Source organism: Poecile atricapillus, chromosome W (genome assembly GCF_030490865.1).
Source record: "Poecile atricapillus isolate bPoeAtr1 chromosome W, bPoeAtr1.hap1, whole genome shotgun sequence".
NCBI lineage: Eukaryota > Metazoa > Chordata > Aves > Passeriformes > Paridae > Poecile > Poecile atricapillus.
The window spans coordinates 66,148,510-66,169,032 of NC_081288.1; the positions used below are offsets into that span (position 1 = coordinate 66,148,510).

Consider the following 20,523-nt stretch of genomic DNA (forward strand, 5'->3'; position numbering starts at 1 on the left):
TGGAGCTGTTGTTTTGCCTGTCTTGCTGTCACTCTTGGCTCCTGGCTTGCTCCTTTTGCACAGTCTTGTACCTCTGACACTTCTGCATAATATCAGGGTGTAATTGAATAAAGTAGTCAAGTGAAAGTGGTCCAGTAAAGAGAGGAAATTAAAAGAAAAGAATAAGGAAGAGAAAGAAAGGCCATGTAGATGCTAGCTTGTCAGATGCTGAAAACCCCAGCAAATCTAAGCTGTAAACTAACAGGCTTGCAATGAGAAAGGACAGAACCAGAGCTTACTTCATTTAGACATACTCCCTGTGGGATGTGCTATTTCAGTAATTTGTGGCATTTCAGTTTCTTTAGCCAGTTTCTATGGATGCTAACTCTGAAATAGAAAGCACGGTGCCTGTAGAAATTGCAGGCCACATAGCTTTCTCAGTCTTGCCTGAGAAAGTGACCTGGGAAATCATAGGGAGGAATTAAAACAATCCTCAGAGACAGAAAACAGTCTTGCAGGTGCTGTTTGTCTGTTCCTTGTTTTCTTGCAAGAGAAAGTCGAGGGGTGGTGAGCCCCACTGACCAATGATGGTGATGTGTTAGTTTACTAGCCAATAAGAATTTCTTTTCTGTACTTTTCACGTATCGGTCTATAAAAAAGATCTGAAGCAATAAACTGGGAGAAATTCTCCTGATCGACTCCCAAGAGAGTCTGTGTCATTCTTCCAGCCGTTCCTAATAGAGCGACAAGTTTCCTTAATTTTTTTGAAGTTTGATCAGGGGGGGAAAATGTACTATTACATACAATATCATCACTGTAAACAGCAGCATTTAATCTTTATTTCCTCATTATTTTATTTAAATCCTACCTTGGATGCATCCAGGTCTGTGTGATGTTTCATTGTACATGGATCATAGCCATTATGTCTCACTTTAATGACAGGGTCAAAAATCTCAGCAAATACCTGTGGAGTCAAGAGAATCTACAAAAAGTCTTCACTATCATAGAAAAAATTTAATGCACTAACTTCAGTCACAAAGGAAATCCCTTGGTACAGGCTCCTGGATGATAGCCATGGATGTCAGCAAGTGCTAACGGGTAAATATAAAGGGAAGGGTCATATGCGGGTTGTATCTTTGAACATTTGTCTGAAAAAATTACCTTTCAAAATCTATTTTCAATAGATTTATTGTTTATGTAGATGGTAACTGCCAGTAGTTTGCCATGAGTTTTGCAATTGCTCTGAGTTTCTTCTGTACATCTTAGAAGCAGAACATGGAATTTCACCCTCTGTTACTTAACAATAAATTGGGAGATTATTTGTGGTGGATTTCAGTCATTTTGACCTAAACAGTACTCTATAGTGGTTTCTCACCTTCACAACAAAAATTGCACCTTACTTTACTTACAAGCCTATTCTAGTTACCACAGATAGGTACTATATGTGATGGCAACCAGATTAAATTTCAGGATTTGTTAGCAACTAAAATACGTGTTCAGTCCCCAGGCAGCTTGTTCCCTGTTCTTAGGTCATATGAGAATACCTGTCTTCACTGCCATTGACTACTGGTACTACTTAGAACCATTTAGCACAGGTATGTCAACACTGATCACAATCACACCTCCATTCTGTTGTGCAGCAATAACTCTAGCAGAGCTTTTCAAGGCAGTCACTATATCTAAATAAGTAAAACAAATCACAGAAGCTGGTAGTCCCAGAATACCAGATGTCTTTTTCCATGTTGAGCAGCCTAACATTTGGGATACTCTTAAGAGATTATATAATAATATACTATTGTATAGTAGACTGAAGGAAGCAGACCACACAGGTCAATAAAAACTAGGATTTTCTTCTTTTTTATATACTAATACTGTCTTTGGCTTTTGTCAGGGTCCACTATTTATGGCTTAAAGATGCCAAGCACTTCACAGAAGCCTTTTTCTTTTCAGTTCTGCCACAGTTGTTTTACAGTGTAATTTCCATATTACCTTTATTTTGATGTCTCTTGTTGTTTTTCCATAAACTATGTTTAGTATTAGGAAAGAGAGCAGCTGTTGGAGGCAAATAGAGGATTGCTCCCAAGCAACAATATTTTATTGACTTTGACTGCAGTAGAGAGGCCTCCTTAGCAATGCCTCATATTTACTGCATTTCCTAATGTAGAATAGCATTCAAATCCTCATAAAGAGTAGGGAAAATGTACATGATTTGCCCCATATATATTCTTTCGGACACAATTTTTCTTAGAAGTCCATATTCGACTAAGAATATGTGTTCATATAATGAGGTCTTGTGACATATACCATACAAACTGAAAAAAATATAATAGCACTGTGAAAATACTTTACCTCATAGGATTCTTCATCACCTGCAACCATGCCCACAGTTTTAATGAAAGGATGGCCAGGATTGTCAACCCCAGTTTGGATACACTGGTCTAGAGTGTAGCCATTGGGAGTCATCTTGTCCCTTAGCCTGGCATAAATTGCTGGTGTGAGACATTCAGACATGCAGTTGTTATGTTTGCGGAGATCAGGATAGTCTGCACTGAAGAGAAAAAAGCAATATAAGCACTTAATATATCTTTAAACAGTAATCTTTGCTAGTTTAAGAAACTACTTAAATGATCAGAAAATATGGGATGCACAGCATAGCTGAAAAATATAATTAGTTCTTGGTTTATACATATATTCAGTTTATGTGGCAAGATTTTTCTAGTGGAGGGGCTGCAGGAATAGCTTCTATGAGAAGAAATCAGGGGCTGCCTCCATGCTCAGAGAGTTTCAGTGTGCTCCAAAATGGACCCCACCACTGACCAAGGCTGTGCCAATCAGTGAAGCTGGTGGCACTTCTGTGATAACATTTAAGAAAGGGTAAAAGATACTGCATAGCAGTTGTGAAAGAGAAAAGTAAGAAAAAATGTGAGAAAAACAACCCTGCAGATATTAAGGTCAGTGAAGAAGAAGGCAGAGGAGGTGCTTCAGGTGCCAGAGCAGAGATTCCCCTGCAGCCTGTGGTGAAGACCATGGTGAGTTAGGTTGAACCCCTGCAACCCATGAAGGATCCCATGCCGGAGGAGAATGATGTTCCCTGAGGGAAGCTGCAGCCCATGGTGAATCAAAGGGTTAAAAGAACTTAGAATCTTAGAATGTAGCTAGCAAGCCAGAAGCAGTATATTTTGATTAAGAGTTTAGCAGTAGAAACTATGTAGATGATTAATTATTACCAGATGGACCTAGTTAGAGCTAAGACAATATATTACTTGCTTGACTTAGTTGCGTTTGTAGGAGACAAGAAAGATGAGCTATTGTCAAGATGAAGAAACCATAACTACACCTGGGTCCCAAAACCATCCGGAACCAGGCTGGGGTGTCTGGACTATGGCCAAGGGACCAGAGAGCCTGCCAACAAGACAAAGGTAAAAAGTTTAAGGTGAGGAAGACATCCCTGACTTCATCTTAGGAGACCACTGATCCATTTTGAAACCCACCTACTCATTTGGAGGAAGGAACTGTGCAAGTGTGAAAGGACTTTGAACTCATTTTAATACGAAGTGGGGGTAGGCGGGGTTAGGTAATGCATATGTATAGGTGTAGCGAATAATTATATGAATATGTAAGATTTTTGTGGATAAAAAGAGGGCAAGAGCCCCATGGATTTCGCACATGCCTGTGGGAGATTTCTGCCGAGTGTACCCGGCGTTGTAATAAACATATCACTTTCTAACTTTAATTAGTTGGAGTCTTTGTCCACATATCAATGGTGAGCCAATGATAGAGCAGGCTCCTGGCAGGAACTGTGGCCCATGGAGAGTAGACCATGCAGGAGCAGGTTTTCTGGCAGGAACTGTGGTCTGTGGAGGACCCATGCAGGACCAGTTCTTGAAGAACTGCAGTTTGTTCTTTGGAGGTATTCACACTGAATTTCATTGTCATGGTTTGACACTGGTCAAATGCCAGGCACCCAAGAAAACTGCTTGCTCACCCTCCCCTGCCACAGCTGGGCAGGGGAGAAAAAAAAATTAAATGAAGGATTCATGAGTTGAGATAAGGACTGGGAGAAAACACTCCAAGGGCAAAACAGGCTTGGCTTGGAGGTACAAAGTGAATTCATTACTAACAAAATCAGAGTAGGATAATGAGAAGTAAAAAATCCCTTAAAACACCTTTTCTTCCCCCAACCCTTCCCTCCTTCCCACCAACAGTGCAGGGAGACAGGGCATGGGTTTTGATCAGTTCATCACCTGAGGTTTTCTTCCACTGCTCTGGGAGAACAGTCCTTCCCCTGTGAGACCGTGGGGTCCCTCCCATGGGAGACAGTTCCCCGTGAACTTCTCCATCATGGGTCCACTCTCACGAGCAGCAGTCCTGCTGCACCTGCTGCAATGTGAATTCCCCGCCATGGGCAAACAGTCCTCCCAAAACTGCTGTGATGTGTGTCTTTCCCTGGGGTGCAGTCCTCCAAGGACAGGCTGTTCCAGCTTGGAAACAGGGGCACCCTCTCTCCACGGGGTCTCCCACTGGACCACAGCCTCCTCCAGGCATCCACCTGCTCCAGCGTGGGCACCTCCCCACCGGGCTGAGTGGATCTCTGCATCCCCTGTGAATTCCCAGAATCCCCATGGGCTGCAGGGGGACAACCTGCTTCACCATGGTCTTTACCACAGCCTGCAGAGGAATCTCTGCTCCAGCGCCTGAAGCACCTTCTCCCCCTCCTTCTCCACTGACCTTGGTTTCACCATGTTGTTTTCCCTCACATATTCTCACCTCCTCCTCTTCTCTGGCTAGGAAAAAATCTGTGCCTCCACTTTGTTTTGATTTTCTTCTTAAGTATGTTATCACAGAGGCATTACTAGCCTCTCTCATTGGCCCAATTTTGGCCAGTAGCATGTTCATCTTCAGAGCCATCAGGGACTGGCTGATTGGATCTCTGCCATACACGGTGGAAGCTTCCAGCAGCTTCTCACAGAAGCCACCTCCATGGCCCCCCCGTTACCAAAAACCAGGCCATGCAAAACCAACAATTAGTGAAAGACTGTATCCCATGGGTGCTATTTTCCCTCTGCTCACAGCCCCGGGTAGTTGCCCAACTAGCTGCAGTCCACCGGGGGTGGGACGGGGTTTTAGCAAGGACAGAGATAAAAGACGAGGAGACTCTCTCTTCTGGGACACCATCCCTGTTTTATTCTCGGAACTCTCCAGGGAAAAGAGAGAGCGAGAATCTCTCTCACGGGGACTTTTGAACAGAGGAAAAGGGGGTGGGGGAAGGCAGGTTACAGCCAATGGGGAGAAACTGAAGAAGAGGAGTGAGGGGGAAGGAACCAACACACCTCAGACCCAGAGGGGGGGGAGCAACAAGGATAAATCACTTATCGTAACATGGTGCAATACAACACATGGGAGGAAACCCACTCTGGATCAGGAACAGCGTGAGGAGGAAGGAGTGGCAAAGTGTTATGAGCTGATCAAAACCCCCATTCCTCATCCCTGCCTATTCCGCTTTGGGAGGAGGAGGTAAAAGAGTTAGGAGTGAAGTCAAGCCTGGGAAGAAGAGGGGTGTGTGGGACAGGTGATTTTAGTTTTGTTTTTATTTATCAATATCCTATTCTGTTACAATTGATTGGCATTTTTTAAAATTATTCTTCCCTGAGTCAAGTCTGTTTTCCCTATTATGGTAATTGGAGACCAATCTCTTTGTCTTTATTTCTACCCATGAGGTTTTTAACCTTATTTTCTCCTCCTGTCTTGCTGACGAGGGGGAGTAAGAGTGGCTGTGTGAGCATATGGCAGCCACACAAAAATAACCCATCACATTACATTGCACTGAAATTTAGGAAGGGAGGTATATTGAAGTCACACAAAGTACTCCACACTGCACTGCTGGGCAACTCCACTAACAAACAATAGCAGTTTTCTGTTACTTAGAGCAACCAAAGAAATGAATCCTTGAAAGTGTATTAAAGCCTATTAAATATCTGCTAAGACACTTATTGAGAATTAAAAGCGCTCTAACATTGTTTGGTTCAAGTAGGAAATTAATTATGTTTAACTGAATAAGAGCTCTCATTCTGAACTGAGATATTCTTGCAGCATTGTGGACATCAGTGTAACTGTCTAATCTATATCAGCTAGGAATCTATTTTACAATATTTGGGGTTGTTTTAATGGTTTTATTTACCAAAAGCTGTACAGTATAATAAAGCAGAGAAAATTAAGATATTATGCTTTCAGAAAGCATTTTTGTGAGTCAGATCACATTTACCTTTTTTTGATAGTACTTTGCTTTATGCACAACCCTGCTGAATGTCCTGTGTTTTATCTGGTTCTTTTCCTCAGGGTCGGCATTAATGAGCAAGAGAGACGGTTTTTGTGTTTGGACTCAGTTATTTATTTTTTCTTATATATATTACATTCTCACAAACAATGAGTTCGTCTGCACACTAAGCTAACAGTCTAAAAAATGGAGCCACAGGTATCTCTTTTTCCAAGGCCTTTTAAGTGTCAACTACCCAATTATAAAATGCCAACTACTTTATTTTTATTTATAACCCAATAACCAAACACCTGTGTTCTGCACTGTGGATTTTTCTATCCAGCCCCACAATATTACCTAAAACCCAAGAAGAAGAAGGTGAAAGAACAAGGCACGCTAACGCCCTAAAACCTCCATCTTGTTACATACATATTACTATATTCTAAAACCTTAAAGTCTAAATTTTCCACCAAGTGATATAACACACTTCTATTCAAACTACACACGCACAGTTTCAGTTCTATCTATTCATTTTGGAAGCCTTTTCCATGGCCTCAGGTCAAACACAGTGTTCTCTTGTGGGTCTGTGCCTGTCAGCACAGAAAGTGTGAAATTCTCTGTGCCTAGGGTTCCAACACAACCCCATTACTTTTATAAGAGTTTATTTGAACTAAGATACTATTTGCCATGGGAAAAAAAAATAAAAAAAATCTGTCAAAGCATGGTCCTTTTTTGGGTGTTTTGTTTTTTCACAAATATGGCCAGCAAAGTCAGCATACATATTTGTAGTTAGTTTCTAATTACCAACCAACTAGGATTTGAACAGATATAAGAATATTTCAAGTACAGTATAGAAGACATTTCTTTACTACTTGCATAATGAAAATACTTTTATGCTTCCTAATATTAGAATCTATGAGATCAGTCAGTCCAATAGACACTGAAAGCATTCAAGAGCTGACAAGATAAAATAAGGACTGATTTGGTGCTTTGCCTAAAAATTGAACCATTTTTCAGGCTTGTAATTGTTTGGCAATGATTTTGTAAGTATGTTGATATGATCTAACATCCCTATTTTCTGTCCTTGAAGGCCATTGTCAGTGCTATCTAAAACTGGAGTTATTAATAAAGGATGCTGGGTTTTAGGTTGACAGTTAACAATCCATATGCAGACACATAGATGATGTGTTTGAGTGAGGGAATAGGTGCTCTGCAGCTTTAATGGAGATCTTCCTCCCCCAAGAGTTAAATGCTATGCCTAGCTCAGTTAGCTGGGCCCTATGTTCAGCTGACTAGTTAACCCAAAGAGCTTACCTTGGAGGGAAGAGTTTTCGTTTTTCTTGAAGAGTAGCTTTAACATTTTGTTTATTGAAGAGGTACCCAACGGTTAGGATCCCTGTGCCTGCTGCTGCAAAGGATGCAGCAGTTGCACGGCCAGCCAGGAGACGACAGAATGTGCTAGCCATTTGTCTTGGAAGGATACAATTTCTAAAAGAGAAGACAACCTGAAGTCAACACAGAAGACCTCATGCAATGCAAATAAAAATAAACACTCACTTTTAACTGTACTCCAATAAATGAATCAATAATTTTAATTATTGGTTTGCATTGAGACAGTGCATGAAGAAAAATGGTTAGAATTTACTGTATTTCTATATATATACCTCTGGTAGACTTGGAAATCAATTGATTTTTAGTGTTATATTGAGCACACAATTCTAAACCAAACACCCAGAGTATTTTAATTGTGTTAATGATTTAGGGCCATAATTAAATGCTTTAGCTTGCTTCATAGCAAAAATGCATTACAAAGAGGTGTCTTTCCACTGACCAAAAAGATGCAATATTGGAGTAAGAAATGGCATGCAAAAGTATATAAAGTAGGAGTATTTTGGCAAAAGGGGTAAGAGGAAAGGAGGTTGAACATGATGCCTTAAGTTTTAGCTTTCCAGATTCTGTACTGCATTGGTATGTAACTCTAAACTTCATATAAAGTGTTAAAAAGTTCTCTTCACAGTGTAGTTAAACAAAACAATCCTTTTCCAGTCCAAGAACCAAGGATATCATTGCAGCTTCAGGCCCAAAAAAGTATAAAGAACAGCAAATTGAGGAGAGCAGTCTGGGAGGATGTGACTTCATAACCTGAAACTGTAATTGGACAATTAACCCCAATATGTAAATGGACCAGAACTTATAAAAGTGTGAAAACTCGTGACCCGTCATCCATCTTGGGTATAGCCACGGTCAGGCTCTTGTACTGCACACGGTGCATACTTTGAAGGCCTTTTAATAAATACCTACTTTATTTCTTTAACACTGTCTAACCTCTGTTCTAGGTAGCCTCTCAAGGCATCAAAAATCATATGGATGTGGATGCTAAATGCAAGAAAGCAGGCAGGGAGCACAGAGCCTGTGTGAAACTAAGTCACACAAGGTTCTCACTCTGGCCTGAGAAAGCATAAGGAAGAATCCAAACAGTCCTTGGAGAAGGACAGCAACCTTTTGCAGGTGTTGTTTAGATCCTTGTTGTTTACTTGCAAGAAACAGTCAAGGGGTGGTGTTCCACTTGACCAATGATGGTGATGTGTAAGTTTAATGACCAATGAGAGTTTTACCTCTCGGACCTTCTTGGAGCTGTCTATAAAAGAAGATCTAGGATAATAAACCTTGCTCTCTTGGACAACCCAGCCAGAGAGTCTGTGTTGTACTTTCTGCCGTTCCTAATATAGTGTGACATATGGAGGTTATGAATATTTCATGGTATAATCAATTATATAATGCTGATTGTAGATTGCATGGATTTGTGGCATGGAGTGAGATAAGCCATCCTGCAAAGTCAAAAGTATGAGTTCTATATTTTTATTGAAAATGTTTCCTGGTCACTCTAAGTGGCTGTCCAGTCAGAAAAGTCAGATGTGGCAGGATATGGCATTAGGTAGGTGCTAAGTTTCAGTTCTATTACCTACAGAAACTCATGTGCTTTTTCATACTAGCCTGACCTGTTAAACACTTTTTGCTTTTTTTCCATATGAACAAAGTTGAAGTAGGCCAGAATTTATCAGCCTGAAAAAGAGACAGTTTGGAGGAGGAATAGGGTAAGGACCTAAGAATCCTGAGCGGCATGGGAAACATGGAAAGAGATCAACTTTTCATTGCCTTTTCCAATATAAGAATACAGTCCATGAAAGGCAAATAGTAGGACAAACATTCAAAACAAAGTTAGGTGAATCTTTATGCAATCTCACAGAATCACAGAATATGCTGAGTTGGAAGGGACCCACAAGGATCATCGAGTCCAACTCCTGTCTGTGCACAGGTTCATCTCCAAGAGTCACACCATGTGCCTGAGAGTATTGTCCAAATACATCTTGAACTCTGTCAGGCTTGATGCTGTGACCACCTCCCTGGGGTGCCTGTTCCAGTGCCCAGCCATCCTCTGGGTGAAAAACCTTTTTCTAATACCCAACCTAAACCTCCCCTGACACAACTTCAGGCCATTCCCTTGGGTCCTGTCACTGAGCACCACTGAAAAGTGTCTGCCCCTCCTCGTCCCCTCATGAGGAAGTTGTAGTGTGATCAGGTTTCCCCTCAGTCTCTTCTCCAAGCTGAACAGACCAAGTAACCTCAGCTGCTCCTCCTAAGGCTTCCCCTCAAGACTCTTCATCATCTTTGTTGTCCTCCTTTGGACACTCTTCCCTTCTCAAAGGATGATGTATATGCAAGATATTCACATGGGTTCAACAGGAAACTAAACAAGTACATGGAAGAAATTAATTGTGGGCTTTAAACAGACACATGAAAACAGTCTAACAGAATTCCCTGATCTGAAAATTTCTGAAAGCTATGAGAGTATCAAGGACTATCATGTTTGTTCTGCTCTCTTCTCTGAGCATCAATATATGACCATTGTTGGACAGAGTACTAGGTTATGAAGACCCCTGGTTTGGATCAGTACTATTGTTCTTAACATTTAGATTACTATGGAAGTATACGATCATCTTTCAGAACAACAAATATGACTAAAGAAAGCAAAGTGAGATGATTTCTTCAAGCCACAATGTGTCATTTAGCAGAGGCACATTATGAGTAGCATTTTCTGGATCAGTGTGGAAAGATCTCTGGGAGTAAAATTAGAGGAAACTGAAAAGTTATATTCATATTCTAACAGAAGTTATAACAGTACAGAAATTATAGGGTAAAATACAGTTGCTGCTCCCTTGATGGAATGTGGTTGGCATGCTTGAGACCTATTCCCCAATGATCCCCCATACACGCAATCTGCAACCATAGCACCTGCTAAGGGAGATGGAACAGAGGCTGGAGCAGAGTAGAAACACCGCAGCCAGGCTCTGTTGAAATCCTTCCAGGGAGGGGAACTCAATTGTACTTTGCAGCTGATAAACCACATAGCACCTGTCAACCAAGGGAGACAGAAGATGTCTTGCTGCTGAGCCAACAACTGTGGTGAAATTGTTCTCCTCAGATGAACTTGGTTTATTATAGCCTAATTGTAATGTTAGAGCACACCTCCATCACAAAGTTACCCATCTCCAAGGTACAAACACCCCTCACTGGGAATGTGCTCCATATTTTTTGACTGTATCTTTAAAAGTGAAGCAAGAGAATTTTACACCAATCAGTAACAAAGGTATATGCATGACTAGAGACACTCAAGCTCCACCTAAACACAAAGAAATAGTATAAAAGTAAGTCAAGAATGGGGGAAAAGTTAGGGAAGTCTCCATCATAACTGCTGGGATCAATCGATAGGCTGAACCTATCTTCTCTCCAATAGGGATGCCTATTGGGTAAGAACCATATTCTATGTGCACTGAATACGTTTACTGGGGATTAGAGCTTGTCTGTATGTTGCTTTGAATATGTTTTTTCAGTCAGAAACTATCACTGGCAATCCTCGAACTTTAACCTGTCACAGTTTTTTTATATTAATAAAGAGTGTTATTCTGTGAACTGTTAGTGTGAGTCCTTCATGGGCGCTGGCAATCGCCGTCAGCAGGGATTATACTTGAATACAATGGAAGGCCCACTGAAGGGTCATAAAGTAGGAAGACCCGCTGAGGGGTCTCCCTTATCCTGTTGGTGCATTTCCCTGAATGAATCAGTTGAACTGCCCTCCAATCCAGCAGGACTGCTCAGTGAAGGGTCTCCATAAGGGGATGCTGACAGAATGGCTGGGCACAAGGATCTCAGCTTTCCTGGGGCACTGACAGACATTAAATATTAATGGTCGAGTAAATTTCCCCACACTAAGGGTTGAGGAAATCTCCTTTTTTCATGTGACAATCAGTCTTGAGGTACCAAACTAGGATTATGTTTGTCTCTCAAGAAATGGAGATTTTTCATTCTTCAAGACAAAGAGAGAAACTCCTTTGCATTTATACCACATGTACTACACAGAACTTTAAAATAAGAATGAACATAAAGGACTTCAAATTTAGAGGCCTTGCTGCAATTCAATAATGTTCTTAGTTTGAAGAGTAGGGTGGTGGAGGGAGGGCTCTTTTAAAGATTAAAATGTGTAGAGCCTGCCTCATGACATGTTCCTATAAAATTCTTGTAGTATGTATTTTCAGTGAGCTAGGGAAGAAAAGAGAGCTGTTTAGAGAGAGGAAGTCATCTTGGGCAACATTGCTTTGAGAAGATAATCCAGGAAGATACTTACCAGGAATTTGCTCTGTTAATTATTCTCAGCAGTATATTCCCAGTGCAGTTATGGTTTTGGGATTATGTCTAGAGTACAAGAGATCTTGGAGTCTAACAGAGACAATGGCCAATTCTATAAAAGACTGAGGAAAAGAATGCATATTTTTTCATCCTCAGAAGAGGATGCATTTTTTCTTCCTCAGAATTTGACTTGCAAAACAATATTTACTTTGTACATCAGTCACATATGTCAGATGAGAAACACAGGAGATGTGTTTCACGTTTCATAGAACTGTATAATACTTGGTACCTCAAGGATCTTCTGGTCCAACATTTCTTGGAAAAAGCAAGGTCTAGACCAGATGGCCCAGCACTCTGTCCAGCCAAATTGTAAAAGTGTCCAGTGTTGGAGAATCCACCACTTCCCTGGGGAAATTTTTCCAATAGCTGATTGTTACTGTGAAAAATTTTCTCCTTGTGTCCAATCAGAATGTCTTCAGGTATAACTTGTATCCATTACCCCTTGTATTTTATATGCAACTCCTTGTAAAAAGAGTCTCCATTTTCTTTGTAGCCACCTTTTAAATACTGGAACATGGTGATAAGATGTCCCCTAAGCCTTCTCAGTGCTGAACCAACCCAGTTCTCTCACCTTTCCTCATATGGCAGGTTTCCCACTCCTTTGATCATCTTTGTGTCCCTTTTGTGGATTCTGTCTTGTCCACATCTTTTGTGTAGCAGAGACCAAAACTGGACACAGTATTCCTGGCATGGCACTGTGTAAAGTGGGATAATGATTTCATCATTTCTGCTGGTTGATTCAAGACAGCATTCTGTTGGCTTTCTTTGCCATAGTAGCACACTTCATTCATATTGAGCTTTTTGTCCACCAGGATCCTCAGGTCCCTTCCCACAGAGCTGCTCTCCAGCCAGGTAGATCCCAGCCTGTGCTGCACTCCTGGATTATGTTTTCCCACGTGCAAGACCTTACACTTGTCCTTGTTGAACTTCAAAAGGTTCTTGTAGGTCCACTCTTTCAGCCTATCCAGGTCTTCCTACAGGGTGGCTCTCCCTTACAAGTTGCCAACTTCCCCACTCAGTTTGGTATCATTGGCAAACACTTGATCCCATCATTATCCAGATCACTTATGAAGATATTAAACATCATTGGGCCCAATATCAATTCCTGAGGGACCCCACTTGTGACAAGTTGCCAGTTTGAAAAAGAACTATTTGCCACAACCCTCTGGGTGTGGCCTGTCAGCCAGTCCCCCACCCACTGCACAGACAACTTGTCTAGACGATAATACATCAATTTCTCTAAAAAGAGTCTGTGAAACTGTATCAAAAGCCTCGGAGAAATCCAGGTAGGTGGCATCCACTGCTCATCCTATATCAATGAAGCAGGTTACTTTTTTGTAGAAGATGATCAGGTTTGTCAAACACAATTCGTCCTTGGTGAATCTGTGCTGGTTTTCCCAAACACTTGCTTCATCTGACTTGTGATAACCCCCAGGAGGATTCATTCCATAACTTCCTCAGGGACTGAAGTAAGACTTATGGGCCTATAATTTCCTGGATCCTCTTTTAAGCCCTTCTTGTAGATGGGGGTGACATTAGCCTTCTTCCAGTTTGCTGGCACATCCCCCGATCTCCACGAGTTCTCAAACATCATGAAGAGTGGCCTCACAGTGACATCAGACATCTTTAACACTCTTGGGTGGATATTTTCAGAGCTCATCGATTTGCAGGGGCCAAGCTTCTGTAATAGTTCACACACCAACTCTTCCTTCACTGATGGTGGGTCTGTGTTTGCATCAGCCTGGACTTTTGTTCCCCAGGTCCTGGGGCCACACAGTGCTGGTAAAGACAGATGAAGAAAGTGTTGAGAACCTCCGCCTTTTCAGCATTGTTGGTGATTCCTGTCTGTTTAACAGTGGACCAATATTTTCCATCTATTTCTGCTTGTTGGCTATGTCCCTGAAGAACACTTTGTGGTTTTTCACATATTTGGCTGATTTTAATTCTAACTGCATCTCTACTCACCCTGGCAATGCTCTTGTAATTCTCAATGTGTATACGCCTGCTTTTCCATCTCTGGTATCCTTCACTTTTGGTTTTGAGCAGACTCAGAAGTTTACAGTTAAACTAAGAGTCTCTTGCTCCACCTACTTCCCTTACCTTTAAAGGGGATGAGCTGTCTTTGTGCTTCCAGGAGAGTGTTCCTGAAAAATTCTGAGCACTTGTTGGCTCCTTTATCCTCCACGGAAGCTTCCCACAGAATCCCTCCCAAATGAGCTCTGAGTGAGCTGAAGTTTGCTCTTCTAAAATCTAAAACCTTTGTCTCAGTACTTTCAGCATGCTCAGCCAGATCCCAAACTCCATAATATTGTGATCACTGCAGCCAAGGCTATCACCTCATTTCTGGTTGGCACATCCAACATCTGTATGAGGAAGCAGTTCTTTATGCATTCCAGGAATTTGATGGATGGCATGTGAGCTGCTGTATTGTTCTTCCAACAAATGTCAGGATAGCTGAAGTCATCCATAAAAAACGGGTTCTGTTGGGACAAAGCTTGCTTAAGTGACCTAAATATTGCTTTGTTGGTCTTAGAATCTTGGTTTGGAGGTTGGTAGTAGATGTCTACTGTAAGATCCTCCCTCAGAGACAACTCCTCTGATCTTGACTCAGAGGCATTCGATAAGGCTTCCACAGTTGTTGTAGTTGACTTTTATACATTCAAGGTTCTCCTTAACATAGAACATGACTCCTCCTCTTCCTCCCTGCCTGTCTTTATGAAACAGCCTATAGCCATCCATTGTGAACCTCCAGTCATGTGAGTTGTCCCACCATGTTTCAGTTATTCCTATGATATCATAACTTTCTAACTGAATGCAGAGCTCCAGTTCCTCCTGTGTGTTCTCCAGGCTGCGTGCATTGGTATACATACATTTGAGGTGGTTGGTCTTCTGGTTCTCATCTTGGGAGGCACCTAGACAGGTGGATCCCATTCCTTCTTAATAGGCTATAGTCATTGAAGAATGTCCCATCATAAAAGTCAAAACCTTCACAATGGCACCGGCCACAAAGCTAGAAGCTGATTTGAATTATACATCTATTTCTGGCTGTAATTGTAAAATGGAGGAAAAGATAACTTGGGCACCAATACTTTTTCCTTGTACCCCCAGGGCTCTGTAGCCTTCCCCCATTCTTCCCAGGTTCTGGCTTGCCATGTTAAGCTATAGTGTTAGCTATGTGTCTTGGTTTAAGACAATTTAAAGAGTTGGACATTAAAATGAGTTACCTCCCCTTAGTTTCAACCAATCCCTTTCCACTAATAAGGAAAACCAAGTATATATTAGTGAAAACGTAACAGTTTACTAACAAGCAAAACAGCAACGGGAAAATGGCATCAGCTGTCTCCCCCAAGATGGTGCCTTCCAGTCGACCGTGCGGTCCGGGAAACAAAGGGAAAAAGATGGCGGACAAAAAAAAACCACCCTCCCGGGAAGGTAGGACCTTACAGAGCAGTTCCAGTGGCAGATGAATTGCTGGCATGTGGGGGGTCAGCTCCTCCACTCACTGCTTCCTCCTGCCACCTGCTGGACTCTGCTGGTGTTGGTGATGCTGTCATACACGCTATGGTTGTGTTGGGGGAGAAGAGCTGGTCTGTCGGCACTGACACAGGGCGGCCTGGCCCAGGGACTGTCTCAAGCTTTGTACTGCCGATAGGATTTGCAAAATTTACCCTGAAACAGTTTCTCATTGCGAAATGCAGTTTTTCTGAGTTGCTACTCTTGCAAACCCACAAACCTGCCTGAAACAACCCCCTCTGAAGCAGAGCCTCTGCCTTCAAAAGCCACCAAGCAAAGGAGGAAGTCAGCTTGGGTGCCCTGACCTTTTAAAGGGACCGGCACTGCCCGACTGCCACGCAATCCCGATTCTGGCAGAGACACTGGGCCTTAAATAGTAACAATTCTTGGGCACAGATAGATATGGAACACAATAACATTCTGGGTTACCTAGGACATTATGCTCATCTGGTATTTGGGCCCTACATTACTGTTGTCTCAGTACTCCAAGCACCATCTCATGAAGACAGTCAGCAATTAAATGGACCCTTTTCTCCTCGGAGAGATAACTTGAGGAGGTGCACTAGGAAGCTTAGCTGCCTACCAGGATTAAACTCCAGTCCATCTGTCTGTTCTTCAAATTCACCTCTCTCCAATTCAGAGGCTAGAATGTGATAGGAGACTGTGTCAAAGGCCTTACAGATGTCCAGATATTTGATATCTGTAGCTCTTCCCTTGTCTGCTGGTGCAGTGACTCCATCATATAAGGGTAATAGATGAGTCAGTCATGATTTGCCCTTGATGAAGTCATGTTGGCTGTCTCTAACCACTTCCCTGACTTCCATATGGCTTCAGCCTAACTTCCAGGAAGATCTGCTGCATTATCTTCCCAAGCACAGAGGTGAGGCTGACAGGCCTGTAGTTCCCAGAGTCCTCTTTTTTAATGACGGGTGAAATGTTTCCCTTTTTCCAGTCACCTGGGACTTGACCTGACTGACAGGACTTTTCAAATATCATGGAGAGTGTCTTTGCAACTACATCTGCCAGTTCCCTCAGAACTCTGGGAAGCATCTTGTTGGGGGCCATGGACTTGTGTGTGTTCAAGTTCCTCAGGTGGTCTCAAACTTGATCTTCTCTTACAGTTAGAGGGACTTAATTCCCCCAGTCTCTGCCTTGAGATGTATCCACTTGAGAGGTATGGGAAGAAAGATTACCATTGAAGGCTGAGGCAAAAATTTATTGAGTACCTGTCGTGGTTTTAAACCAGTAACTAAAAATTACTTATTTCTTGCTGTGAGATATGGATTAGAACAAGAGCAAAACAGGCTTAAAACTAAAAAGGAATAAAGACAGTTTATTAACAAACTACAAGAATAAGAACACCAGAATAAACTTCCAGAAAACCCTTTTATCTCCCACTACTTGACCATTTCTTTGTACACATGATAACATAGAGACAAAAAAACTTTAGAACTTTGGTGGCCAAAAACAGTCCTAATTCTTGCTAGAGTCTTTTCATCAGTCTTTGTAGAGAAACAGAAGTCTCTTTCTGCTAACTTATGGAGTTTTTTACAAGGAAACTATTTCTGTTATAGTTTCTATGACTCTGATGTCAGCTACCCAGAAATCTGTCATCAGATCTTCTCCTCCCGTTTCACATCACTCTGAGGTGTGTATGGGGCATGAGTTTAGGGATGTCATTTTAAGGATGAGTTATTCAAAGGCAAAAGTCTTCTTCATCTGTCTCTGTGAGCTTTCCTGGAAAGCAGTTTTCTCTTTGCCCCCAAGGCTTTAAAATCTTCACTTTACCCAGTTCCAGCAACTCACAGTATCACAAGTACTCTCTCTTTTTCTCTCACCACTTTGAACACTCTATTCCTCCCAATACTCTGTTATGAATTAAAGGAGTCTTTTTTAAACTACTATTATCCATCTCCATACCTTTAACAGAAAGATATTTCAGCTGTAGAGCATCTCCTTATTCCCTCTTTCTTATTTAAACTTAACTCTTTTCCTCACTGTTTTTGGTGGTTTTATGATGTCTTCTTCATGTTGATTGTCTCTCTTTCTCTGTCTTTCTGGGAAAAAAGAGTAATCTGTACGTTTATCCAGGTAGTAAAAGAATTAAAAGCTTTAGAAAAGCTGCAAGAGTTCATGGTGTCAGGTTTCAGTCCAGCAGCAGAAACTGAAAACTAAGCCCGGCTGGCTGGCTCTGCTTCTCCCCCTCCCCCCCCCCCCCCCGCAGCCTTGTCTGGCCTGGAGGGGGGAGGAGGCCAAGACAGAGCCTTATTACCTTGTCAAAAGCCGGAAACCAAAGAGGGCAAGAGACCTCTGACTGTACATCTTAAGGGGGTGTTTACAAGTTGACTTAACTTTTTAATGGTCAAGCCTGCTGTCAATTTTAGAAATGACTGATAATTGGTCAGGAGGAAAAACTCCCATCAGCCACCAGCAGCTTTAACTTCCTTAGCTCTCAAAGCTATCTTAAAGGTAAAGCTACCCCATGACAGTACCTTAGCCTTTTCCTTGTCCATTGTTACCAGTTTGTGAGTCATTTTTGCCAGAGGGGGCACACTTTCCTTGGCCTTCCTTTTCTGGCTGATATACCTGTAGAAGCCCTTATTATTCTTTGCGTCCCTTGACAATTTCAGCTGCGCCTTGACTGTCCTGACCCCATGCCTACACAACTGGGAAATGCTGCTGTACTCTTCTGATGATACCTGTCCATTCTTCCACTGCCCATGCATTTCCTTCTTGCTCTTTAGTTTGACCAGTTGTCAGGAACTGGAAAAGACTGATGTCTCAAGACATTTTGGGATGCTTGGAATGCCTGTGTGTGTGTGCAGTTTCACAGCAGGTCCTACTGATTAATTCTTTGAACAGCTGGAAGTTTGCTTTCCTAAAATTCAGGGTCTTGACTTTACTCTTTTCCTGACCCACATACCTCAGGACTGTGAACTCTACCAACACATGATCACTGTAGCCCAGTGTGATAGATTGGCATTTAAGAAAACAAAGAGAAACATCTAAGGAAGTTAAAACTGCTGGCGGCTGATGGGAGTTTTTCTCCTAGCCAACAGCTGGCCATTTCTAAGAATTGACAGCAGTTTTAACCATTGAAAAGTGAGATCAACTCGTGAACACCACCTTAAGACCTAAGCCTGGGAATTTCTTTCTCTTTGTTTCCTGGCTGTGAAAGGTAACAGAGCTCTAGCTGGCCTCCCATCCCCTGCCCAGGCCATGTGGCCCGGGCAGGGGGGCTGGGCTGAGCCTGCCACGGCTCCCGGCCAGGAGATGGGGCCTGCGGGGCTTCCCCCGGGCTCTGGCCGGGCCAGGCCGGTCCCTGGCTCGGCTGCAGTTTTTGCTGTGACTGAATTCACCAGAGACTGCCGAGTAAAGAAAGAAAAAAAGCTCTTGACCTGCGGTGGGCTGAGACAATGACCACACTCTCCAGAGCAGCCATGAAGAATCTTCCATCGCAGACAGCTCCAGCCGCTGCTCCGGCAGAGATCACAGAACCATCTACAAAGCCTGGGCAAGATTTTAACCTTTTCATTACCTAGATGAGACTTGCAGATTAATCCTTTTTTCCAGAGAAAGAAAAGAAAGTAATCAACATGTAAAGAGACTTTATAAACTATTAGAGACAGTAAAGAAAAGAATTAAACTTCAGAAGAGGTAGAGAATAGGGAGATGCTTTATAAGCTGAAATATTTTTCTGTTAAAGCTATGGTGATGGACAATAGTGTTCTGAAAAAACTCCTTTAATTCATGACAGAGTATATTGGGAGGAATGGAGTGTACAAAGTGTGGCTTTTGAGCAAAAGGTAGAGTAATTGTGATACAGTGAGGTGCTGGAACAGAGGGGGGAGATGTAATAGTTGAAGATTTGGGGCCGTTGTAGAGGCAAAGAGAAAACTCCTGTTTCCAGAGAAGCTCACAGAGACAGATGAAGAAAACTTTTGCCTTTGAATAACTCATCCTTAAAAATTACATCCCTAGACTCATTGACCCATACACACCTCAGAGTGATGTGAAATGGGAGGAGTGAACTCTGATGACAGATTTCCAGGCAGCTGGCAGCAGAGAAATAGAAAGCTATAACAGAAATAGTTTTCTTGTGAGAAACTCCATAGATTAGCAGAAGAAGACTTCTGTTTCTCTACAAAGGCAGATGAAAAGACTCTAGCAGGAATTGGGACTGTTTTAAACACCAAAGTTCCAAAGTTTTTTTGTCTCTATATTGTCATGTGAACAAGGAAATGGTTGGGTAGTGGAGGATAAAGGAGTTTTCTGGAGGTTTATTCTGGTGTTCTTATTCTTGTAGTTTTGTTAATAAACTTTCTTTATTCCTTTTAAGTTTTAAGTCTGTTTTGCTCTTGTTCTAATCCATATCTCACAGCAAGAAATAAGTAATTTTTCTAGTAATTTTTTTAGTTACTGCTTTAAAACCATGACACCCAGGCTGCCTCCAATCCTGATGTCACCAATTAGCTCACTTTTGTTGGTGACCATCAGGCCCAGTATTGCATCCCCTCTGGTAAGGCTGTCTATTACCTGGCTTATGAAGTTATCCTTGATATACTCCAGGAGTCTCCTGGATTGCTTTCAGCTCACTGTGATACTTCTCTGGCAGATGTCAGGGTGGTTGAAATTCCCCAGGAGGACAAGAGCCTGCAAACACAGTGCCTCCTGTAGCTGGAGCAAGAAGGCTTTGTAAAGAAACATTTTAACAAAGTAAAAGCATGATATTTTAGTAAAAGCCTGACTGCACAAGCCAGCCTTTAAATCCAGATGACAATATTAAAGGCAGTGTCCTTGAAACTCTCTTGGAGCAGTGAGAATAAAGAAAAACAATAGCCTCGTGTATTGGGGAAAAGAATATAAACAATATGTATTAACCAATAGTAACTTGCTAAGCCCGTGGACCTTGTCAGACCCTATAAAAGTGTGCTAAAGATAGAAATAAATTATGTTTGCCATATTTCTGTGAAGACTCGGCTGAATAGTCTGAGCGGTTTTTCAATAAGGCTTCATTAATAGGCTCCCTTTGA

General features: G+C 42.0%; 1 protein-coding gene across 4 annotated transcripts in view; it reads right to left on the reverse strand.

The window, feature by feature from the left end:
• LOC131591467 (creatine kinase S-type, mitochondrial) overlaps window positions 1–20,523 on the reverse strand; it is a 47,980-nt gene that overhangs the window by 20,350 nt on the left and 7,107 nt on the right. For all 4 annotated transcript variants that reach the window (XM_058862206.1, XM_058862208.1, XM_058862205.1 and 1 more), the window contains exons 2-4: window positions 7,547–7,720; window positions 2,329–2,527; window positions 848–943 (exon numbers count right to left, since the gene is read on the reverse strand). In XM_058862206.1, the coding sequence (XP_058718189.1) occupies window positions 848–943; window positions 2,329–2,527; window positions 7,547–7,698 (447 nt within the window). In that variant the 5' untranslated portion in view covers window positions 7,699–7,720. The remainder of the gene's footprint in view (window positions 1–847; window positions 944–2,328; window positions 2,528–7,546; window positions 7,721–20,523) is intronic.